General features: G+C 48.7%; 1 protein-coding gene across 2 annotated transcripts in view; it reads left to right on the top strand.

Moving 5' to 3' along the window:
• Positions 1 to 23,665, top strand: part of LOC136782134 (zinc finger protein castor homolog 1-like) — a 56,220-nt gene extending 32,555 nt beyond the window's left edge. Inside the window, exons 7-13 of one of the 2 annotated variants that reach the window (XM_066741328.1) lie at positions 1,316 to 1,379; positions 16,554 to 17,138; positions 17,207 to 17,455; positions 17,513 to 18,952; positions 19,422 to 19,520; positions 19,755 to 20,715; positions 20,990 to 23,665. In XM_066741328.1, the coding sequence (XP_066597425.1) occupies positions 1,316 to 1,379; positions 16,554 to 17,138; positions 17,207 to 17,455; positions 17,513 to 18,952; positions 19,422 to 19,520; positions 19,755 to 20,715; positions 20,990 to 21,494 (3,903 nt within the window). In that variant the 3' untranslated portion in view covers positions 21,495 to 23,665. Of the gene's footprint in view, positions 1 to 1,315; positions 1,380 to 16,553; positions 17,139 to 17,206; positions 18,953 to 19,421; positions 19,521 to 19,754; positions 20,716 to 20,989 lie in introns of both variants that reach the window. The other variant, XM_066741329.1, reaches the window with a different exon arrangement.
• Positions 23,666 to 26,255: the final 2,590 nt, after the last annotated feature.

The following is a 26,255-nucleotide window of genomic DNA, read 5'->3' as shown; positions in this document are numbered from 1 at the left end:
AGAGAGAGAGAGAGAGAGAGAGAGGACGAAACGCGGTAAGAGATCGCGGCCGTGGAATCCCATACGGGGAGAATTGAAATTATTCCTCCGATTTTTGTCGTGTCGTTTACATTATTTTCGCCTTTGAATATTAATGGGCATATGCTCTCCGGCGTTATGGCACAAGAAGTAACAACGGCGTATAATACTCGGTTCTTAACGTTATTCTATTGTTTGCAAATCAGCTCTATTGTTTTCTCATATGCCTCTATACTCTTCGGTGCCCCCTTCGCGGCGACGTTCCCCCCCCCCCCCTCACCCCACTTTCCTCGGCTCTCTCGCTCTCTCCAGGAGTCGCGTACGTAGCGGTCGTCGTCGCAGTCCGTTTCTCTCCCCCCCCCCCCCCCCCCCCCCCCCCACCTCGTCCCACAAGAGAACGTCCCACGGAACGGCCCGTACAGTCTCTCTCTTCCTATATATATATATATATATATATACTCGCATCTACTCTCCTCCGACGTTGATTCTCCCCGTTTCTCGAGCTTTCGGATTAAGAATGGTGCCTCCGTTCGGAAAACTCATCCGTCACGTTTCACGGAAATCGCCTTTCAATAGGCATTATCGTCCCACGTGGCTCTCGTATGTTTCTCGCGAGAATCGTTCGAGAGTCGATTAAATTTTTATCGTGGCGCGGAACAACAACTGCGACTCCGTCCGTGTGCTGGCGCGGCGGTCTCTCGTAACTAGAGCTTTTACGAGCTTCCCAAATGAAAAATTCTTTCCACATTACGGGCAATAAAATTATTATGCGCGAAGCACGTTGCAAATCGTAATATTGGCGACGAAGGCCGGAGTAATTATGAGCGTGGAATATAAATGTTTGATTAAGATTGCAAGCGATTATCGCGAAGGTGAGATATTCCAGAGAGACGCGGCTCGTGCTGGAAAATCCCTCTTTTCGGCTCGTCGAGAGTCTCGAGGCTTTCGCCGCCACGTGTGCGCTGTATGTACCGAGTGGCGCAATAAAATGCTCCCCGAGACAAATTTCGAATGGCTTCGGAAATCGTAGATGGAGCATCGGAATAATTTCCCTGCAGGGACTGTACGGGGCTTCTCCACACACACACACACACACGCAGGATTCTTGATTATTTTCTTGACGAGAATTGGGTTGTTTCGCGCGCGAGAGTCCCGTCGAGTTTGTCGATCGATGAGAGTTGACCGAGTCTCGGATAATTCGTGCGATCGATCGAGACGCAGAGAGGAGTTTGCTATAAAAAAAAAAAAAAGAAAAAAAAAAGTCCATTGTGTAAATCGTAATGTGCATTTCTTTTAGGTACGTCCGACAATAGCGAGCCTGGCGGCGCTGAAGGTGGAGGCAGCTGACCCGAAGGTTTCCGGTGAGTTACTATTTCCTTCTCCTTGCGGAATTATCGGGATCGTAATTAGATTCAAATCGAGTCCCCTGCACGTTCGACGACCCTGCTCTCCGACGATCCAATATCGGAGGAGGTGGAGAGTGGGGATAACGCGCTCCTTCGCCATGCACGTTATACATATACGACCGGTCAGTGCAGGACGGTGGATGGTGGAGGGGATGGAAGAAATTAGTTGCATCTGCACTTCATTTGCCATCCTCTCTCTCTCTCTCTCTCTCGTACCTTATTCCCCGTCCATACACACATCCAGCCCGTTATTAGTGCTCGCCTTTGATCGATCCAGCGATTTTCTTAGCCAGCAATGAGCTTTGATTTATTGCTGTGAAAATTCGACGAGTTCGACCACCGATAGTCGTCGTTCGCCATTCAGTGCTTTATTAGACTCTTTGATTAATTACGAGGATTAATCCAGACGTCCGGTACAATTATTCCCCCGGCGCGAGTGCGTTGCGTTATTTATAGATTTTTAATTAATGCAAATTCACCGACTTATTTATCACCATTATTGTTATTATTATTAATATTATTATTATATCGGGATACGCACACGGCGCGCTCGAGTCTTTAATAATTCTTATTTGTTCATTAGCGTCGCGAGCCATTTGTTTCGTAATTAATCCATCGCGCAGGGACGAAGGATGTATATATATATATATATATATATATATATACACGTGTGTGCATGTGGTAATGTATCATATACGCGTGTATACATACATACAGGCATATTTTCTTATCATTTGGAAATCTGATATGATTGGGTCGTTGGAATGGATATAGAGGGGGAGGCACAGTGCTCCCGCATCCCGATGAGCCAAACACTTGAGATTCTCACGATCAATGAATCTCTGGCGTTTATTTAAATTATGGCAACGTAACGGGGAATCGGCCAAGCTCGCGCTTTGAAGGGCTCTTCCCCCTTTATTGGGATATCCGCCCACAGCATTATGGGAATTATCAAGGAAATGGGATGAGTGCCAGCGGGTCCCAAAGGGGCTCAAGGGCCCAGGGGGCGATGCTTCTGTAAAAAAAAGGGTGAGGGGGGGGGGGGGGAAGTAGATATTCGGCTCGCATCATCCCAAATATTCATCGCATTCAAGCGGGACAAAGGGTCCCGTCGAAAAATGGGACAGGCAAATTTTCGGCTTAAACTCGTCCTCCCTCCCCTCTACGCCCCTCCTTCGCGATGAGTTCTCTCCGCGCCGTTCCACCACGAAATTCGAGTGCCGAACTGACGACGAGGCTCCGAGGTCGTTCTCTCTCTCTCTTTCTCTCTCTCTCTCGTCATCGATTTCATTACGCGAAGCAATAGCAACGATCGTGAAAAGGGAGTAAAGTGAAATGTGTGCTTGCGCGCGCGTTGCACACACACACACACGCGCGCGGATCCAAGGGGAGGGGGGAGAAAAGGAAAAGAAAGGAAAGACGAGACGAGACGAGACGAGACGAGATGGGACGAGACAGGACGAAACGAGACGAGAAACGAAGCGAGAAAGCGAGAGTCCAGCAATCAAAGCTGATTAAGCCCACAACTGGGGAATCTGTGGGGCCAGTGTCTCACGCCAATCTCGACCAATCAACCGGCTGGTCGGGGAGATTTAAAAAATAGAATGCCTACTGTCAATTGTCCCATAATTTAAATAAATCGAATAAATGGACAAAGTGGCCAATTAGAGTAGTTGCTGCTTGCTGCTTTAAAGCGTCGTTCTCTCTTTCTCGCGGGTTCCTCGGGCCACCCCCTCCCCTCCCCTCCCCACCCCACCTTATTCTTGACCTTTCAAAATTCTACTCATCCTCGCGACTCGCGTCTCCCGCTTATTTAATTATCCAGTTGCCGGAGAGAGCCCGCTAAATTCTCGCCGGGATTTGCTCGTCCCGTTTAATTGCCACGGATTAGATTTGTACGAGCCTCCCCTTTCCCTCCCCCTCGCATCGCAACAACGCCGTTCACCGAACGTCCAAGACTCTCCGCCGCGTGATTTGTGCCCGCGAAACCTGACACGCGAAATTAGCTTGACGATCAACAGCGTGAATTTATTACGAGCAGCGGCAGCTCGCTCGCTCGGACCGGACAATTACCACCACACCCACGTGGTCCCCGAGCACTCTCGCCGTTCGCCAGGTCGCTCTCGCTCGGCCCCGCTCGGCCACCTGTTCGACATTTCTTTCCGGAGACAGCAACGGACCCGCTCCGAGATGCTTGTCGCCGATCCTCCGCATCGACAACGCATTAATCCACCGTACACGCGAGTACCCCACCATATAATACACCTTCCTACCTACCTACCTATATATATATATATATATATATATATATATGTGTGTGCACCCGGTTAGCACCGCATGGTAATTATATCGATAACTCCGTGTTAATCAGCATCCCTGAATTAATCGAGCGGATTAATCCGGCAATTTTTCTCGGGACTCGCGTTGAAAACGCTTCGAGAGAGTCCTCGTCGTCCTCTCCCCGAGCGAATCGTACGACGCGGCACGTATATATAGAGTGCAGTGGCAAATCGAAGTTTATAGTTGTCGGCGAAATGATTAATCATGAGAATCCGGTTGGCCGCGGTACTTTGCGCGGCTACACGGGTTCCTTTGGTCCGCTACCAGCGAGATAAGGGAATACACGAGTAAGTATAAGGTAAGCCGTGTGTGTATATATGCGAGTGTAGTGGTATAGCGACGCGACGCGACGCGCGCGTAGGATGCGCGTCGTCCCGGCAATGCCGCGGCCGGCCGCCGTGTGTGTGCCTGCGGTGCCACACCACAATACCCGCCAGCGTATTATTTTCGTTGGCCACGTCCGGCACGAAGCAACGCGCGATTCGTAGGCCGCGCTGCACGCTGTGCCCTGCCCTGCCTCGTGTTCCTGCACTCGCTCCCATTATATATACATATGCATGAGGAGGAAAAAAAAAGAGCGAGCGAGGAAAAGGGAGAAAAAACGGCGTTTCTTTGTTAGCGTGAAAAATCTCAGTCATTTATCCTTTTTAATGCAACCGTGAAAAATAATTCCCCACCGTTGCGGGGCCCGGGGAAACTTGCAAATTCAATTTCGCGCCGATATTTATCAGCAAGGGGGAATTTCTGCCGAGGTGCTGGAGGAGCTATATGTAGAATTGCACGCTTGTGTCTTTGAGAAGAGCGCCAGAGTTTCGAGAGATATTGATTTTACGGAATCGCCGATATAAATCCGGACTAAATTCTCCCTCGATCCCACGCGAAATGATTAATTATGGGAATCCGGTTGGTCGCGGTGTGTACATTGGTTCGTGTGTTGGTGAGCGCGCGCGGTCCTTATTCTCCGTGTCGTGGTCCAAGCGTGAGAGAGAGAGAGAGAGAGAGAGAGAGAGAGAGAGAGAGAGAGAGAGATAAGGAAACATGCAGGAGAGATTGGGAAGCCAATAAGGTGGGAGAGAGAGAGAGAGAGAGGTTAGGTGCACATACACCTACGTGAAAGCTGTAGGCAGCCGTGCAGGCAAATAACAAATAAAGCATAAACGGGAGCTACGATAAATAACTGGTGCGCGTTGCTTCAACGATGCTGCCTCGGGCTCCTTCCCCTTACTCTTTTCCACCACCTTCCACCTCATCGACGCCCGAGCAACGCGCTACGCGCACACACATACATTCGCGCCAAGGAAACCTCCGGTCCTTCTCTCTTTTCCTCTCCACTCGCCATCATTCCACTCGAATTAATCTCGGATTATCCCAGATTTACAATTTCTCGGAAAGTTTGGTCCTTTCGAAAAGTCACGTGTTTTCGTTTTAATTCCATTCAAAATCTCCCTCTCTCTCTCTCTCTCTCTCTCTCTTCAAGATGCTCTTGGTAGAATCCTTCAACAAGCAAAATGTTGTTTCATCTCCAACGTGACAAACGAAACTGAATTCTTCTCTGGAAATTGATTGAGAAATGGTGTTGGAGGGGGGGTACGATAATCGACGCGATGCCAATCAGCGCTGTCGGTTCCAAGTTCCCTTTCCACTGTAACGGAGCCACGAGGCTTTATCGTATAAAAATCGATAAATCTCGTTGGATCGATCGAATTTAAACGATTGCCTTTGCTCGCGCCGGTCTCTCACGATTCGACCCTGAAGAGCGAGCTTAGGTGTATCATTAAAGAGCGCTGATAAAAAGTCTACGGAGAAAATTTTACGATTGGCCCGAAACTTTTTTTCTCATTTTTCAACCAGTTACTCTGCGCAATATTAATTTTCCATCGCATCATGAATATGCGCGGTGAGAGAGAGAGAGAGAGAGAGAGAGAGAGAGTCTCGTGCGGGTCGTTGTAACCGTAGAGCCGGGTCCACTGGTCTCATTGAACATTGCGTTGCTGTTGTAACTGTCCAATAAGTAATAAGCTGCAACAATGGCGTGCTGTACGATATGCAACGCATTCGGGAGGGATTGCCTCCTCGCGGTTGTATTCGTTTTTTCTCGGAATAAGCTTTGCATCGTTGGTCTTCCTCTCCTTCTGCAGCTTGTATTATTTGAAAGAGGAGTCGGGGTTCTGGTCCTCGAATTCCGCAAAAAGCGGTGCCCCAGCAAAAATGGGAAATTTTATTATTTATATTCGAAATTTATTATCGCCCGTGGTTGGAGGGGCTCCGGCGGGACTCCATCCCCTCCCCCCTCCCCGGAGAAGGGCTCTCCCTTCCTCCTTTCTCGCGTCGTCTCGTCGCCGGTCTAATTTATCGTTCCTCAACTTTTTATTAATTTCTTACGCTCGCGAAATCGACCCGCATCGCGATCGCATTAAAGGAACGCAGCGAAATGCATCGGTACACTGGCGGAATGCCGTCCCTAATTTTTCGCTGCTCCTCCGTCCGACGGGGACTCTGCGGTTCCTACCTCCCCTCCTCCCCCTCCCCGAGTCGCGCTCCTCGGGATCTTCCGGACCCCCGCGCACCGGCGTCATACCTGTGGCGTCGTCGATGCTATCGGCGCTTAGAAGAAGAAAGGCATTTTTCCGCAAACTCGCGGACCCTGCGTAAAAAGCGCGCCAGCTCAAAATGCCGGCCTTTTAAATAGGGATACCGGACGGACGCAGCAGTTTTGTATCCTCGGCACACACGAGTATACCATACTATAGCAGTGGTATTAGTGCCGCAGATGCTCGACTCGTAGCGCGCGGTTCTCCAGTCGACGCTGCGTCGTCGTCCGGGGATTTTCGTCGACGAGAGGAGCGATTGATCCTGCGGGGTATATTCTCCTATATACATGCATAAGAGAGGGGGTAGCTTGTGTACGCGAAGGAGTCGAGGGAGGAGCGCGCGACGTTCGTGAATCACTCGTTTTTCACCCCGTGCGCTAGCCGCCTCGTGAAAATCGATAATGCACTCGGTGAAAGAGTGAACGAACCCAAACGCGCTAGACTCGTTTCAGCCAGGCCCCTCCCCTCCTAGCTCATACAGCAACCACATTTTACACCCGTGCATCCACTTGGCGCACGGCAGCTGTTAAAACGCTCGATGAATCTTCCCTCTGGATCTCCGAAACCATTCGACTTTTCTACCTTATTCGCCTCCGATCCGTCGAACTCGATCCTTTCGCAAATTAATCGGCGACGCTCATCCGCGCTCCTTTGTATATATATATATATATATATATATATAGGTGCAAGCGCACGAGGAGGCATGCGAGATAATAAAAATTATACAGGACTACCATAACGGCTTCTGTTTCGTGTTTTCATGCCAATTCGGGAATTCGAGGAATGTCTCCTACGCCCCGAGAAAAAAGGGACCCGGCTAATTAATAGAGCTGGGATTGAGGATCGACCACGAGAACGAGGACGACGACGACGACGATCAGACTGGCAAGAAAAAGGAAGCATATAGCCGGAGTAAATTGCGAGGAGGGGAGGAGGGGTGGAGAGGGGATTTGGCGAGCTCATTAATAGAGCGAAAGGGTGGTGTGTGCGTGTCCTGTGGGAGGAATAGCTGATCCTCGTCGCATCCCTCCCTTTTTGCTATTCATGAGCGACACGAAGGATCTCTCCAGTCCCCATAAGAATTTTGCCTAAGATGCATTCTGCCCCTGTAAAAAAGCTCGCGCAATGCTCATCTCCTCGGCCCGTTGCAAGGGCCTGCTATAATTAAAAAGCCGGTCCAATCGGGAGAGAGAGGGAGAGAGAGAGAAAATATATCCGGCGCGCGCGATATAAAAGCTTACGAAAGCCCCCCGAACTGGTGCAACGCGCGCGTTCAAGTTGGCCTCTGTGAGATTGGCCCCGATCAGTGTGTATCGGGAAACAACGATTGGCAAACGCATACCGTCCTCGAAACGAGGAATTTATTCGCCACCACCAACACCGCCCGATCGTCCTCGTTTTTCCTGGCTATCGTTTCGTGATTTTTCGCTCCTCCACGCCAAGAATACACGCGATTCTGTTATAAATGTCAGAGGGATATAAGATAAGCCTGCGTAATATTATCATTCCCCTTGTTGCGGACCAATAACAGAAAATAGTCCTCAAAGCCCGAGACTGGTGCTCGTATTTTCAGGAAGAAAGGAAAATCAAGGTTATCCTTGGGTGTTGGTTTGGTCGGAAAATAAACTTCGCCTCGCGTTCACCACCGAATTTCTTCGGGAATGAAGACGTTACCTGATGGTCCCGCGCGGATGACTCTTAATCACGCGCCGCGTTGTTCCATCAGCTGTTCAGCTTGCTTCGTCCCATCCCACCCCCCCCCCCCCCCCTCCTCCTCCTCCTACTCTACAACCGAGAAAATTATACGCCGTCCCTCCGGATGATCGACGATCAATCATCGATTCTACGCACTCGGCGCTTCTTCTGCTCCGGAACAAATCTCGACTTCCCCCTCCCCTCCACCAGCGTATTCCTATATCGATATATATATATATATACGCTATAATTAGTTGAATTTCGTTAGAGGCGTTCTGGTATCTGGATCTTACGTCTGAGAGACGTTAGAGTCGCCGAGCGCAGAGGAGAGTCTCCTCCTTTATTTCGGCTGGAAAAAGGCTTGCCAGAAATATATATGGAATATCCACGACGGGCATCCGGTTGACTATTTCGAGAATATAATCACGAAACGGCGGGAAGAGACGGCGTATGGTGTTGCAAGTGCAAGGAGGAAGCGCTGGGTGGGGGAGCAGACGCGAGAGAGCCAAAGAACGGCCGGCGTTTCCATCATTCTGCATTCTGCATTCTGCCGCGTTATTGCCTGCCCGCGCGCTTCTTTATTCCAAGTGCGTGCGCAAACGCGTCACCGTGAAAACTCGTAATGGGCCGTTTCGGTTACCGCGGGATATGGTAAGAAGCACGCGACTTTGAGACGCCCCGGCCAACACCGTTGCACGACTCAGACGCGCTCTTAACCCCCCTCCATTCCCCCCCCCCCCCTCTCCATCACAGTGCTACCAAACAGATTTTTATCCACATTTCAACGTTTTGCAATTCTCGGAATTCAAGGATTCGACGCTCGAAGGAGCACAATGGAGGATCCGAGTTGCGAATAATATATTTATAATTGCCATTGGGTTTGCCCACACCGAGACGCGTAGCACTCTCGCAGTCCGTTATTTTGCGCGCGGCTAAATGCGAGAAAACGGGAGAGGCGTCGTCGTCGTCGTCGTCGTCGTCGTCGTCGATTGTTTTAGCGCTAGCCGAAACTAAAACGGTTACGCGGCTGCACGAGGGTCAGGGCCGTGCGCGAATGCATTCTGCAACTGTCCAAAACTGCCAATGTAACACAGCGTGCTGCACTCGCGTGTAACGTCGTTTTGGCGAAAATTTCATTTTGTCGCTTTTGCACAGCGAGCCAATCGACGCACGATCGATCATTGCCAAAGCGTTCGTTCGGAGCGGAGTTGGAAAATTCGAGAGAAAAATTCTGCAAATGTAGAGAACGTAGGTGCATGGTTCGAGAGGAAAATGAGTCCCGTCCAGCAGCCATCGATGGAGCCACGCACGCAGAGTGCGGAAAAAGCGAGAATCCAAGACGAGAGAGCGCTGCGGCCCTTCGTCGAGCAGATCGCTCGTTGCCAAATCACTCGAGCGGAATCGGAGAAATTTAAAAAATATTCTAAATTTAATTAGCCCAGCGGCGACCCTCGGTCTTTCGAAATCGACCGAGCTGCCAATGCTTGGTGAAAAATAGCTGATCTGAGAATGCTAGAAGGACGGATCGGCGAGGAGGGAGGGGGAATCGCGCTCGAAAGCATCGCCGGCCATTCCTCGGCAATGACTGAAAGCTCCTCGAACCGCAGAAAAAGCAAAACGATTCCCTCCGAGTCGTTCCAAGCTCGCCGTCGAGCTTCGACGATAAATTCACTTTATTTATCTGGCGGCGGGTTTGTTCACGCGCGCGCGCCTTTGAATGAGTCGGAGAAAGATGGAACGAGAGATAGTAAAATAGAGAGGTGGAGGAGTGGGGGGGGGGGGTGAGGTTGAGACTCGAACCCATTGAACCAGATATTGTTCGTTATGGGAGTTCCGGCTTCTGAACGCGGAGCGATACGTGGCACGCGTGACATTTAGAGGTGATCCGACAGTACTGGAAGCCATTAACGCGATCTATATAATGTCTATGCGGGACTATGACGAAAACTCCTTCCATATATATATATATATATATATATAGTACTAGAGAGTCAGGCTTCTTTACGCCACACGATACATTAATGACGTGACTCATTGAACGTCGCCAACTTGCATCTGGGAAGTTGATTTATCTGTTCACAACGATATCGCACGAGACTATAGTGGCTGAGTAAAGCTGCAGAGGGAGGGGGAGATAAAACGAGGCGAGTTTCGTACTCTCGCCAAAACGCTGTTTGGACAGCAATATTCTGCTCGTTAGTGGTCGATCGACTCGAGTCGAAAGAATCTACTTGAAAATTAAGCCATATAGGAATTGGAAAAGTCTCCGATGTGTATAATATAATGGCGGAGGCAATTTATCTCCCTTTGCGTAATCGCGACTTTTATTGGCAATATATATATATATATATATATAGAGGGCGATGTTCGGTGAACCCCAATTGTATCGCGCACAGGCTGGAAAATTCGTCGGATGTGAATGAGATTGCGTCGAATTTCTATTTCTATTTTGACAGGCGATAGGCGATTGGTAATTTTGTCCGATTCACGCAAGGTCGCAGCACGCTTCGGTTTTCGAGGCTCCGGGACACAAAGAGTCTTCGGGACCCCCTTCCGGCTATTTGAATTTGTCCAAAGGGTTCGTTTCTCTGTTTATTTTTCAAACTGAAGGGGTAATGCGCTCGCTCGCTCGCTCGCGCAATGACGTTGCTATACAGTCGTGCACATGCGGATTGTGTGCTGCTAAACTATACGACTATATATATATGTGTGTGTGTGTGTGTGTGTGTGTGGTATAGAGCGAGGAGGGGGGGGGGGGGGGAGCGGGTGGAACTTTTTACTCGTATATACGTACCTACCGTGTTGCAGTGGCTAATGTTACATTCGAGACGAGGCTAGGCCTCCCCTTTTTTAATCCAAAGGGGTCCACACCGTTCGCTCTTGCCATGCAGTTTGTATATAGGGCAAGGCTGAAGCTTTTTAGCCCATAGAATTAGAATTTAAGCAACTGTGCACAATTGTGCCGGGCATTCGCAAGAGCGAAACGACAAAAAAAAACCTCTTTTATAATAAGCAATTTATTGAAATCGTCCGTTTCACTGTTATTAATTAAAGAACCCTTGCACGAATCCCCCCCTCTCTCCCTCTGGTTGAAATAAAGTGTACAGGGAGTAGGTAGAATTAAGCGGGGGGTGGAGGGGTTATACGAAAATGGAAGGCGCAAAGTAGCGATACGAGTGTCCAGATTCGAGCGGGGGTTAAATCCACGAATATATATATATATATATATATATATATATATAGGTTTGAACAAAGAGTGGAGAAAAAAGTATTAGTGGAGCAGAGAGCACATGGCGCAAACTGCAAAGACAAACCGAATGAGACGCAGCGTGCGCGAGCAGCATATCCTTCGAGGGCCGAGCGCGCGCCGCTAAAGGGAATAATTACGTCTCGCGAAATATACCCGCGGTGGATCCCACTGGAGATACCAGCAGAGACTCCGATATAGAATGATTCCTCCGAGTTCGATCCCCGATATGCCAATACGCTTGGATTATTTTTCGTCCGAGGAACAATTTGCCGGGGAAGAACGATCGGAGATTGAATCTTGTTGGGGAGGAGGAGGAGGAGGAGGAGGAATGGCCCGATCGAAGAATCCCCGCGCTGAATATAATGACGCGAGCCTCGCGTATTACCAGCGCACAATGGCAGACGGCCGTACAACGACGTTTATTCTCGTCCCGAATGATTTCGGCCGAGTAAATGGAGGGAAGGATGAAGAGGAAGAAGAAGCGGAGGAAGAGGAATAAGATGCTGCGCGTTGCACAGTGGAGAGAGAAAGCAAGAAAGGTGCTAAACGGATGGTCTAGGGGAAACGAGACAGGAGAATAGCGACCATAACGTAATTTTGACAGAAATAACACGAGCTTCGTGGCTGCTGAGAGACAATAAGTCCGCGACACTCACGCGAATCTTAGAATAGTTTACTTAGCCTCGGTTCTTTGCTCTCCCTCTCGCGCGGCTCGCGCTGCAACGTACTCTCTAAGGTCTTCCGACGTCGAGCGCCTCGTGGGCGGCGCCCAAGAACCTGCGAAACACGTGCGCGCCACCGCCTCGATCGCTTAAAAAACCTCGCCCCGCTAGATTTTCCACTAAAAACCTCCAACATTCGCGCGTCAAGATTCTCTCTCTCTCTCGAAGGACTCTTCCTATATATGCAGTCTGTTTGTATCTGCGTTAGATGTGTGAATGTACATATATAGTACGCACATGTACATCTATACATAGTATAGAGGTCTTTGGACAAAGGGCTGAAAATATAATAAGATCTGAAAAGTTTGTGCCAGCTTACTGATCCCGAATGATTAAGCTGCATCTGGTTTAGGAACCCTTCGCGGCGGTTTTTCCGGAAACAATGTTGTGACAAGGACCATCGAACTTGGCACCCAACCGTCAAGCTTTTTCGCCCCGTTATGTTCAGGACCTCTCTCTCTCTCTCTCTCTCTCTCTCTCTCTCGAAAAGTTCAATGGACCAAGGCAGCACAGCGACCACACGGCCACTCTATATACCTATAGCAGTGTGTACCCACTGTATTATCAAAACAAGCGTGTCTCATTTGTTTATTAGATTGCACCAAAGCCCATGCACACCTATACCTCTCTCTCTCTCTCTCTCTCTCTCTCTGCCCTTGGAAACCTTGACGATTCCGTTGAAATTGCATTCATTACCGCGTCTCGCTCGTTCGATACAAATTTGCTACGGCTCGTATTGTTGTTATTATTATTAATGCACAAAGGAATTATATATATATACAAGTTTTGCTTTGGCTCGGGGCATTGCTGATTTTATCGAGCTGCTACTTGTGTGAAATTTTCACAAGCCCCACTTCATAGGCAGGCCTGAATTAACGGCTGTACGCGCATGAGGTCGGTCGTGTCGAATAAAGGGTTGTTGGAGCGAGCCTGCGGATTAAATGATAAAAAAAAAGGAAAGAGTAAGGGAGAGAGAGAGAGAGAGAGAGACAGAGACAGACACCGGTGCTGCTGAAATACGGGCCTTTTCAGGATCGGGCTTTTTGAAAATTTTTAAGTCCCTTCCCCCGCTGGATCAGAGTCTCCCTGGGGCCCCCCTAGAGTTTAAGAAGCAGGAGTATAAAGGGTTCCGAATGAAAGCCTTGCTGCTGCTGCTCTGTCGGAGAAGAGGGAGCTCCGAAGGTGGAGAGAGGGGAGTGGGAATAACCGTGCGTGTCCTGCCAACGAGGTCATCTCGTATTTTTTTTTTTTTTTTCTTTCTCTTTTTCAAGATTTACTCTTTAGGCCCCGTCACGTAGTTCCCCACTGAAAGTCGGATAAACCACTGTTCGTCGCGTGGGTGGCTCTTTCGTTCCAGCTGGCGAGTTTTTCTCTCGACCAATAGTGCAGCGCGCACGATATATATATATGCACTTGGAAGGACTCGTTTCGACGCGCGATATTAACCCCTGTTGCGTCCTCTTTCGTGAGAATGATCGTTGCGCGCGGATAAAGATGCACGTTATTTGTAATAAGGGACGGATCGATCGGTTTGTGAAAAATTCGCGCGTGTAAAAGTTGGAGAGAATGACGGGAGCGAAGAAAGCAGTTGGAAGACGTGGACGCGGTGACGGTGTCTGGCACGTCGCACGATCGGTTTCGTAACTTTGCCTTGTTTTTTCGCAGGCAGGCATCTAAATCGAGGCTCAAAACCCAATACTATCTGCCCGTCGTCTTTTAACGAGTTCCAAGGTCCCCGTGTCGTGTTCGACTTACGCGCTCCGCACTCTTGGCACGCTTCCTGCGATGCTCTTATAAAGTGCAGAGCGCGCGCACTTGTCGACATACTGTCCGACATTCCTCCATTCGTAAGAAAATCTAATTTCGATGGATGATCGAGGGTCGCGCGAGGGCCAAAAAAACTTTACGAGTCTCGAGAGAGTCCGTATCCTTCGCACGTATACACTGCACACCTCGGATATTGCTTTTGCCTTGGCCTAAGCGCGACAGCCATGTGTGTGTGTGTGTGTGTGTGCAGAAGAGTCGAACGCCAGAGTGGGGAAAAATTATGAATTTGTTCAAACTGTCATTTTCCCTCTTACATGCATGGGACTATAGGCGGTCAAAGGTGCCTCGACACCGCGGCAAAACCAATCGAGACGATGAGGATCGCACAGCTGCCATTGCCTTAATTACTAATTACTATTCCGCGGGATAGATTAATCGTCGTTTACTGCAACGAGTGCGTTGCGCAATCGCCATTCGCGAACGTTCCTTCGGTCGTGTTTGTTCTCCAGAAACCCTGAAAATCGCCTTTCGGTGTATATATAGAATAATTTGAGAATTTTCGAATACGAGATATACGTGGGCTTGAGGAATAAGGGAGAAGGAGCCAGCGAGTATATTCTACATATTGGAAGGAAGGTCGAGAGCGGAGTGGAATAATGGTGTGTGGAGAGGAAGCATAATGCCAGCCGAGTCCTTTGCCATGCACGGCCGCCACCCCTCCTATATTCTTCAAATTCCTTCTTCCTCTCGTTCGTGTATCGCACCCAGATCCTCGCGAATAATTCGCGAGATCATCCCACGGGGAAAGACGCGTAATCTGCGATTTATTTTTAATTGCAAACACATATATAAATGTATGTATGTATATACGTTGAGATAGAGGTGCGTGGAATTTGATTGCTTTATTGCCGAGGCAAAATAGAAGCTTCTCGATAAAGGATAGAAAAATTCCCCTTTGACTCTCGGGTCGAGCATATATTCGAGCATATGCTCGACTCGAGTATTTTACGGGTTGAAAAATGACGCTGCAAAACTCGGCGAGATGACTGGGACTGAGATTGGGATTGGGTCTAAGGCTCAAACTCGTTTCTCAACACACAGCGGATTGAAACGCGCACGAGTAGGCATTTCTCGGAATCGACGTCGGAGCTTCGTAAGACGAGGGCGCGCGAGATCGTCCCCCCCCCCCTACCCCCCCCCCCCGGCTTTATTAATTGATTGGAAGATATTTCAGCTGTGTATAAAACGTATACGCGAGCGACGAGGATCCCCGGACTCTCCATCGTACCGCACCGCACCGCCGCAGTTTTCTCATAATTCTCCTCGTCGAGGGTTTTTGTTTTCGCTCAAGGGGGTTGACGATCGTGGGAAGCTTCGACACACAAGAGAGAGAGAGAGAGAGAGAGAGAGAGAGCTGCTGTGTGCCTATTAGAGCAGCCGCACACGTATCCCCCCTCCTCACAAGCTTAAATTTCTTTTCGCGTCCCATGATCGTCGTCGGAGGCTCTCGAGGACGGGATTAGAAAATGCGACGGATGGGGGAAGGGGAGCGCTCGCGATAAGAAACGGACGCGTCGCCGCGCGTAAATCACCGCGCGCGGCTCTCTATCGTTCGATCGTTTCCTCGGCCACGCACAGGACTCTTTACGCGGAATAATAATATTGATGGATCGATCGATCGAGAAACGCTCGTGAAAATACGACGAAGGAAAGATGACCCTGCTCCCATTTTGCTATACGCAAACGTTTTCCTATCAATCGCTCCGATATATATATACAATATACAAGCGCCATTGTAGATTTCAACGTTTCGGATAACGAGAACCGTTTGAGTTTAACAATTTATCGCGCAGTTTGCCAAGAATGGCATCGTAAAAGGCTTTATAACGCTTCTAGCCAAACCCACTCTTTTTGCTTAATTTTTTCCCTCTTTATTCTCTCTTTTTTCCTCCTTTTTTAAAGAAAGTATCATATGAATATTCCGGGCTCGCCAGTTTGCCCGCTGGCGCTCCGTTTTTGCATATGCGTATTGCGATCGAGCGATAGTTTTTTGCCCCGGTCATTCTTTGCCCTCGCGCTCCCTTCTTACCATTTTTCCCCCACCCGCGGCCCCCTCCCCCTCCTCCCCCCCCTCCCCGTCCCTATATTTTCCTATCCTCTCTCTCGCCAACCAGTTTTCGGCGACCGCGCATGGGTTCGACGAACGTCGTGCGCTCATAACTCTTCATATGTGTATCGCCCGAGACCCCTCTCTCTCTCTCTCTCTCTCTCTCTCTATATATATATATATATATGTATATACGCAGCCACTGTTATGCCGACTATGCTAGCGCCACTCGGAGCTTTTTTATCCGCGTGCGCGCACGCTGTCTCTCTCTCTCTCTCTCTCTCCCGCTTCTTCTCCTCGGGAACAACCGGTTTCTACTCGGTAAAACAGCGTCTGACCTTAGGAGGTAGGCAAGTGTATGACGCGTGGTAGCGCAGGGACTCTTTTTACCGACCGACGCTCAGCTACCGAGGCACGTTAACCAGTGTGTACTATTGTATATATATATATATATATATATACTGAGAATACAGGACCGAATTAAAAGAATTGAGAAACGAGTCATGTGCCGCGAAAGGGAAAAAATTAGAGAGAATAGCGGGAGGGGGGGGGGGGGTGACTATTAGGTAGGAAGAACGAACGAAAGAATAAGCGGCGGCAAGGCAAGATCCTCGAGTCGATTTTAATTGACGTACTACGATGGATTATTTGTTACAGCCCTACTTCGGCAGAGCATGTCACCGGTAGCGGAGACTTTGATCGGTGGGACAAAATCATCATCAGCGCCGTCCTCGCCGATAATCGATTACTCCCGATACGTGAGAAGGTACACGTCGGGACTAGAGTGCGGTAGCTCTTACTGCAAGGAGCTCGGCTGCAGAGAGCACTTCCATTGCCTGGATTGCAGTGGTAGGGTGTTTGTGAAAAAAGAGGAGATGATCAGGCATTTCAAGTGGCACAAAAAGAGGGACGAATCTTTGCAGCACGGCTTCATGAGGTATTCGCCGACGGACGACTGCTCGGAAAGGCATCCGGGTCGCGCATGTCCTCACAACAGAAAGCAAACCCACTACCACTGCATTCACGAGAATTGCGACAAGGTATACATATCGACCTCCGACGTACAGATGCACGCTAATTACCATCGGAAGGACTCGGCCATAATACAGGAGGGCTTCCAGAGATTTAGGGCCAGCGAGAGCTGCGCCACCGAGCACTGTCCCTTCGTCAGCCAGCGGACCACGCATTTCCACTGTCGTCGTCCGGGGTGCAGGTTCACCTTCAAGAACAAGGCCGACATGGGTAAGTATCCTTGCTTCTCGCGATGGATCGTTGTCCTATCGAGTTAACGCAAGGCTTCTGTCTTTCAGACAAGCACAAGTCCTACCATATTAAGGACGAGCAGCTTTCCCGCGATGGATTCAAGAAGTTCATGAAGTCCGAGGCGTGTCCCTTCGAGCAATGTAGATTCTCTCGCGTCTGCAATCACATACATTGTATAAGGCCGCATTGCAGCTACGTTCTCCACTCGTCGGGCCAGCTCTTCTCCCATAAGAGAAAACACGAGCGTCACGAGTCGGAGGTCGCTTACAGGAAGTACAAGCAAGTGAGCGGTGGAGGTGCCGGTGCTGGTCCCGGTGGCGCTGGTGCCTCGGCTCTACAGCCCTCCCCGGTAGGCGCTGGTATACGTCCGTCTGGTACCTGGGCCCCGGACGAGATCGGTGCTCAGGGCTGCCTCGGCCTCAGCTTCAACGGCGAGAGCTCCAACGAGGACCGCGGTTCGCCATCCTACTACTCCCTCGACGACTCCTTCCAGAGCGCCAGTGACCTGGCGATGGACCTCACCGCCCCCAGCAACGCTCTCACGACTGTTGCCACCGGAGGCGGTGGAGGCGGATCCTCGTCCTCAACGGCCACGACGCCTCTCGAGCAAGCCCTACAGCAGCAGCAGCAACAACAACAACAATTGACCACGGCGGAACTCGCCTACCTCGTCCCAGCTGGAACCGAGTGTCCCTGTCACCTAGGCAGGGACCACCACCACTGCGCCCTCGACCGCTGCGGCGCCACCCTCAAAGACCCTCGCGAGGTCCGCGAACACCTCCGAGAGCACGAGACCCAGGAGCGCATCACCGACACCTTCTTCGAGGAGGGCGGCTGCGACGACACTTGTCCCTACACCGACAAGGAGAAGCACTATCACTGCAACTGGGAGAACTGCCGAGAGGTCATCCTGTCCACGGACAAGCCCTTTCGTCGACTGCAGCACTACAAGATCCACGAGTACAGCAGACAGCTGAACCTCTCCTGCAGCACCCACGAGCTCTCCTCCGACGTCACGCTCACCCACCTCACCAACATCGACGCCATGTTCAGGCGGAAGAGGGGCCGACCCCCGAAGAACCGGGTCATCGAGATCTGGTCCGGCGGGGATCCCGCGACCCACACTCAGGACTCCCCTCAGGCCATCTTCACCAGCTTCAAACTTCCCAAGCCTCAAACTCCCAGCTCCACTCCCATCCCCAGCAACGACGACCGGGACGGCAGCCTCTCGCCCACCAACAGCCTCGGCGAACCCGAAGGCTTCTCCACCTACAATCCCGACAATTGCCTCGACCTCTCGTGCGCCCTCAGGCACGCGAAGCACCATCACTGCACCCAGGCGCGATGCCACTTCTCCACGGACAGGCCGGACCAGTTGCTCATGCACAGCAAGGACTTTCACGACAACGTCGACATCCTCCCGGGATTCGCCTTCTTCGACAAGATGATCGATTGTCTGCTTCCCACCTGTCACAGCAATCGCGTCAATCGTCACTTTCACTGCACCAGGCCCAACTGCTCCTACTCCTTCGTCAGGTACTCGACCATGTCTCTGCACGAGAAGCAACACGTGGAATCCACCAATGCTCAGGATACCAACACTCCGGAGTGCCAACGTCAAAGTCTTCAGATCATCCAGGAGACCATCGCTGGTACCGGTACCAAGCCGAGGATCCAAGTGAAGAATCCGGCGGAGCTGATCGAAAAGCCGGAGGAGAACCTCGACGAGAACAACTCGACGATCGACGACAAGGATTCGGGAGTCCCGAGTCCGGATGTCAGTAAGACTACCGGTGAGTTCTCTTTACGTTCGATCATCATTTCTTTTGTTTTTAATGTTTTTTTTTTTTTTTTTTTGCTTGACGTTTGCCTCGTTCTCCACCGGTAGCCACTTTTCATATATATATATATATATATATATATATATACGACGACACGAGAAACTCGAGGGACCGCATGATTCTTCTTCTTCTTCTTTACTCTGTCCTTTCTTCGATGATTGTCTTGCACGCCATCACACACATGTACACGCACACGCACACACGCACGCACTTACAGACTCGTTAGAATCTCGTCGCGTTCTAGTTTCCTTTTTCCATGATTGAGTACCTTGATCTCCGTCTGGTGTGGTACAGGCACGCTCGTCCCTCATGCACAAACAAATACACGCACACGCACACTCAAATACTATACATGTTATACAACATATAATTATATAGTAGGAAGTATTTGAAGTTTTGGTGTTTGGTTGATTGTTGCTAGTGGTGAGGGCGGCTGGCACCTATTATCCGGTCAGCGGACCGCCGAGCGAACCCGCACTTCCGGGCGTCATGCTATCCATGCGAGCTTCCGTGCACCAAGGTTCGTCTCTCTCTCTCTCTCTCTCTCTCTCTCTCTCTCTCTCTCTCTCTCCCTCTACCTCTCTACTTCTATTTCTCTCCTTGACCAGTTTTGTGCTTCGAGATTTGTATACCGTATTTAGTTAAATGTTGATCAGAACGCACCCTCATAAGATATATGGAACCCCTCCTCGGTACTTCACGCACCAATTTATCTCCCCTCCACGCAAAGTCTTACCGTTCTCCACGATTGCAGAGTCTCCGGTCCTACCATCGACCAGCTCGACGTCCTCCCACACCCTCTACGGCCCGGAACAGAGCTGCGGAAGACCGTTCTGCAAACTGAAGCGGAAGAATCATTACCACTGCAACGCCTGCAACCAGGCCTTCTCCGAGCTGGACCGTCTAGTGGCGCACATCGCGAAACACTCGACGGGCGCGATACTCAGTCAGCAGCAGCAACACGAGATACCGAGTCAACCAACGGCGAACCAGCTGCAGCACGATTACCTGGCGCAGCTGTCGCAGAAGCACGATTTTATGGCGCAAAACGCTCAGATGGCCCAGAATATTCAAAACTTCCAGAATCAGATGCAACGTCAGATGCAGCAGACCCTGGGACAGATGAGTCAACCGGTGGTTCAAGCGAAGGACGTTAAGATGGAGACCGCGAGGTGCGGACCGGATATGAGCGTGCAGAATATATCGTGCGTGAAGAGGGAGCCGAAGAGGGAGCCACTGGACGGCTCGAGGGACGAGAGTCTCATCAACTCGATGATGGATGGTAGCAACGAGAACGGTCAGCACAGCCAGGTAACGGTGGCACCAGCACCGACCGCGCAGCAGTCCCAGCCACCGACCAGCTTCGAGCTCGACCTCAGCCACGGATTCCACTTTCCCAGTCCGGCAATGATGGCCGCTATGAACCAGCAATTCGCCCTGATGAATCAAGCACTGCCACCCTTCCTGCAACACAGTGGCATGTACACCGGTGGTTCCGGCTTGATGTTCGCTCATGGCTTGCCGGGACTGCCACCGGCCAACTTCCTTCCGCAGGCCAGGGACGAGAACCCTCTGGCCTCCCTCGCAGCTAACCTCAATCTCGGCAAGAGATCCCTCTCACCGCCCGACAGTAACTCGGTCGAGGCCAAGAAGCAGAGGCTTCATCACTCCATGAGGATGCTCAAGGACGAGCCGGTTCCCGAGGGATACGTAAGGTGCGTATATACTGCTCCCACGGGATGATTCTCAGCATCGCAGAAGCACGACTAACACAGTGACGGTGAATTGCAAAGATATAGCTGTACGAAATGTTACAAGGTTCGCCAATGGATAGTTGATGGATACGTCCATCAGCGATCGGTAGAGACACTCGCCGTTACTGCGTCATTGGTACATCCGCGATGCGAATACATATTTATAATTATGATTTCCGGTCAAGGTGCGGTAAAACGCAAAATGATCAAACTCTTATCCGGACTGTAATTTCAGGTTCCGATTCAACGAGGACTGCAGGTATCCCCACTGCGGCTATCGAGAGCACCAGACTCACTTTCACTGCATGAGACAAGACTGCGGTTACTCGTTCTGCGACAAGACTCGTTTCGTCCAGCACACGGCGAGGCACGAGCGTCTGGACACACTGATGGGTGGAGACTTTCAACAATACCGAGCGAACGTCCCCTGCGGCAGGGCGCAGTGCGCCTACACCTCGTCGCTGGGCTCGATGCAGAACAAGGCCTCGCACTTCCACTGCTTGAAGTGCGACTTTGTCTGTACCGATACCAACAAGGTCGTGGCCCATCGACGTCAGCACGCCAAACTCGACAGCATCGCCGCTGCCGGCTTTCAAAAATTCACGCCCTCTCAACCCTGCGGAGCTGTTCAGTGCCAGCATTCCGGCAAGCAGACACACTACCACTGCCTCCAGTGCCAGTACGCGGTCCTCGGATTGGCGCAAATGTCGGCCCACAAGTATCGTCACATGGACACCTAACCCTGCAGCCCGAAGGACTCCTTTCCTAACGTTGGATGTTGTTGGATCCCCTCGGTACCTATTAGGATGACCGCGCGATCGGCGGAAGCTCCAAAAAGACACTTACTTCCTTATGGTCCCTGAAAACATTCCTCGGAGGAGAGACAGTCGGAATCGAGGAAGAAGAAGAAGAAGCTGAAGAGCGCAGAGCGGTATAGGCTGCTGCGGCCCGATGGGAGGGAGGAGGACTAGTCAGAAAATGGCTGATCGTTCGAGTCGATCCACCCGATTCCGCGGATACACTCGATCCTGATGAATCGGTCGATGACCTCGCGCGTACTCTGGTACCACTCGGTAGCTAGGCGTTCGACGAGGATCCAACACCCCCAAATGGGGTGGACTCGACGATACACGCGCTTTCATCTCCTACCCGATTCTTCTTCTTCTTCGTTCATCCGGCTCTCAATCTGAAATCCCACTCGATTTCTCATGGCGATTCGATATCGCCCAAAGCGGAGCCCATTCACACCAATGGCTATGATCGAGCGCCGGCGGACACACGGTCTATGACAATAATTCAAAGACAAACTACTCTACGTTATGTATATGTATAGCGTTAGCACGAGAAAAGACAAAACTGTAATATTTAATAGAGACCGCTGTACATGTACATTTTTTTTTTTTCGTTATAGTATATATATATATATATATCGTTTGTGTACCCTCCGCGCGTGGAGCTGATAGATCCTAGGTTAGTTAGCTAATGTACCTATTATTATCGTGACGAGCACAAAGAGAGCGTAGCGAGAGACGGGAGAGCGAGAGAAAGAGTCATTTCGTTTCCAATAGGCACACTATATATATATATATATATATATATTGTAATGGCACAAATGATAAAATCGTCAATAATTTAGGCACGTTCGGATAAACTTAGGAGGGTATACGAATATTAATCGTACTACAAACAGTATTGAGAAATCTGAGAGTAAATAAAAAGACTGCCAATCGAAACGATATGGGCGTAGTAGGTGACGAAGAGGAGGAGGAGGAGGAGGAGGAGCACTGAGAAACACAAAATACGATAAAAAGAACCGCGAAAAGATTAATCGAAGGTATACAGAGAGAGAGAGAGAGAGAGAGAGAAAGAGCGAAGCACCTCTTTGACCTTTGGACAAAGGAACAATATAGAATATTTAAAGATTATTATATATAGAGTCTTATATATATATATATATATAAAATCAACGAAAAAAGTATATATTCTAAATATACTCTAAAACTGATGTTCGCGTTGCGCAATGTGCTATACACGCGATCTTGAAATTACTCCGTTTAATGTACTCTGTGTATGTATAATGTATATCTATTGTGAATAATCGGATAAGCGTGAAGGATGAAAGAAGGAGAAGATGATGATTTTTTCGCGAGTTTTAGACGAAAGGATGCTCTTTCGCGGTTGTGTATATCATTCCTCCGTGGTCTGATGATTCTATGATTTACCTCTGTGAAAAGAATTTTTCTTTTTTAGCTCGTAGCTATTTCAGTCCATATAAATACAAGCGCCTTGAATTTTGATGCGTGCATTTTTTACGAATCGAGCAGAAAAGACATATTTAGACGTACGTAGTATATATATACATATACGTAGATATTATATACCGTAACTCTTATAACCGAGAGATGCTATTGCTAGGGTGCCTTTCTTTCAGGTTTCTTCCGTAGGACCGTGCCTTAGCGCGATTGCTGTTGGTCTCGCTCATTATTACTCTACCCACCATGCATATATAGCGAAAAGAGATAAAGTTCATCGATAACCGGAAACGACTCTGTAGCAAAGTGAAAATTAGTGCCTTTGAAAATATAGAGATCAATTCTGCCGAATTGCTTTCTCTCTTCCGTTTTTCTTCTCCTTCGTCGCACGATTTTCCTCCCAATCAACCTTCTATCTGATTGATATATATATATATATATATATATATATATATATATATTATGTGCGAATAGAAATCTTCTCTTTGCAAACTCAATATCACTCAAGATTTCATCATTATTCTTCTGTTTTCGGTTTATAAAGACTGCTATTACATACGTCATAGACTCCACTATATATATATATATATATATATATATATATGTTGTACACTAAAGTATCTCGCTGAAGACAAATATTGTAGCTCACATCTATGGCTTCCGTACATATATATGTACATATAAATACATATACATACGTATATATATATATATATATATAAATGAAAGGAGAAGAAAGCACTGATCGCTATTCGTGTAAATAGGATATCTCTCGGTTGGTTGACGTTCTCGCACGCGAGAGAGAGAGAGAGAGAGAGAGTACAATTGTGAGCTGCAATACGTAATATAGTAGCATTCCAATAACAAAGTATACACATACATACTCGAATGGTCATCGATCTTGAACCGAATTCTAATTTTGTAATAAATAGAGCCGTCGAAAGCAACCACAAACACCACCAAGGGATATTGAATATCGTCTCTACGTCGCTCGTCGGCATAAAGCGATACTCGCGAAAAAAACATGAGGCAGTTCGTGGTGTAGACGGCCTGCTTAAGACTACGAGTCCCAGCCATTAAACGAGTGCCATAACATATTTAAACGCGTGTTCGAGATATACCATATATCCAAACCCATATGAAGCGAAGCAGCACCTCTGGTCAGGAGGGTAAGAGGGGGAGCGGGGGGGGGGGGGGGGGGGGGCAAACCACACGCCGCGGTGCCATTTTGGTCAGGCAGATCGATCGGATCTTTCCTCGTTCTTATTAAATTCCTTCGCTGTATCGAGATCCCGTCTCGCGCCGCGTGTTTTACTCTTATCGATTTTCCTCTCGTCTGTCTGATTCAATTAGTGGTACACGATAGTAATATAAATATATATATATATGTATACCTACTATATCATATATATTTATATTTAATTATCTAGCATGTAGTAGTATATGCTAACCGAGGAGGATCGAGTTGCGCGAGCGGAAAGAAACCGAGGATGAGGAATAATTCTATCGTATACGTGTATGTGTGTGTGTGTGTGTGTGTGTGTGTAGGGAGGAAAGAAGGATCGCGCGAAGCGAAGCCGAAGAGTCTCGGGGATTTTTCGCGAGCGACGCGACGACGTGTCAAAACCAATGGAGTATCGATATTATATATTGTAGTATATACATGTATACACATACAAACGTTTATCACACGCGCGCGAACAGAGGCGAGGGAGGAAAGAGGCGAGAACAATGTTGTATACAACTATAGAGCGTACTATCGCATGCAAAATTAGAGAGGATCTATCGTACGGTCTTTAGTATTAAAATACCTGCTGTATGGATGTGTAAGAGAGATGAAAAACTATTATATAATTTTATCTATTATTATTATTATTAATTATTAGTTATTATTAATTAATATCCTATATTATTATTATTATTATTAATATTATATTAATGATTATCGAACCACATCTTATGTAGCTGTGATTTTGCTTTCGAAAAGTAAAAATTAAAAATATTTATAACATTAGACACTGCACTCTCGTGTATTTTTCCGTGGCTGCTATTTTGCCTATCCACTATTTCTTTTTCTTTTTCTGTTCTTTTTTCTTGTTATGATTGAACTTTGTTGGCAACTGGCATGACCGGGACCTCAGGACGATTGCCAAGTCAACAGCACGGTTGCGAGAAACGCGTAATTGCAAATTCGTTAACCTTTGGAGGGAGGGGGGGGGGGAGAGTGTCGGAGAGGAGGAGGGGGGGGGGGAGGGGCGGTTGGCTATAAAGAGTGGGTCGCAGATATATCGTATAAAAACTAGCGGAGAGTGAAAAAAAAGGTAAGTGAGAAGGAGAAGCATCGCTAAGGATTATTGCAAAATTGTTTTGTTACTTAACAGCGAAATTGCTTCATGTTTTATCGAGCATTGTGACAGTGGATGGTCATAATTACCCTTAAATATTCATTAGCGAGTAATTAATTCGACAGACGGATAAAGGTCTAATCTCTGAATTTATTTCTGGAGACACTCCTGCGTGGATGGCGGTGCGCGGTGGGGGGAAATAGTAGAAGAGGCGTTGCACCGTTTCAGAGAAAAAGAATCGACGCGAGTTCTCTCGACAAATTTTTAACCAAAGCATACTATAACTGTTTGATCTCTGCTAACGTTAAATTACGTTAAAGAGAGTATCGAGCGCGCGTAAGTCGTCACAGCCCCTGGCGCACACACGTATTATCAATGCACATTTTTCCGTCCGCGTCTGCGAAGAACTCTCACGCGCATTTCGCTATCTCATAGTAGTATCTGCTATATTTATTGCATATATATGACATACCGCACGAGGGTATTCGCAGACGTGCGTTTCTGCAACTCGGGCAGAAATAAATGCCACTGATACTTGGATACACATTTTTGTACTCGTATCCCCAGAGTCACGTAGGCCTCTCGCTCGTACATATATATATATTTATCAATTATGATTGTTTTACGGCTGTGCGATGTACATTACATGTGGAAAGAATTGCGTTTATGCGATTTCGCGAAAAAGGACTCGTAAACTCTCGCTGTCGGAGCTTATACGATGAATCAAACTTATTTTTCAAGGCTGTATAGTTGCGTGCATGCCACGCTCTTATCGACCACGATAAGAGATTATTATTTCTGTATTAATAACGGTGGTATATATATATATATATATATTGTCCTTATAGGAAAGAAAAATTGAGTCGAAGAGGAAGATGATATTGCCATACGAGAGTCTCTCGTC

This window comes from Prorops nasuta, unplaced genomic scaffold (genome assembly GCF_024137725.1).
Source record: "Prorops nasuta isolate Cenicafe-Biocafe unplaced genomic scaffold, Cenicafe_Pnas_1.2 PNAS00025, whole genome shotgun sequence".
Classification (NCBI taxonomy): domain Eukaryota; kingdom Metazoa; phylum Arthropoda; class Insecta; order Hymenoptera; family Bethylidae; genus Prorops; species Prorops nasuta.
The sequence above is the reverse complement of the archived record's forward strand: the minus strand, read 5'-3'. Positions and strand labels throughout refer to the sequence as shown.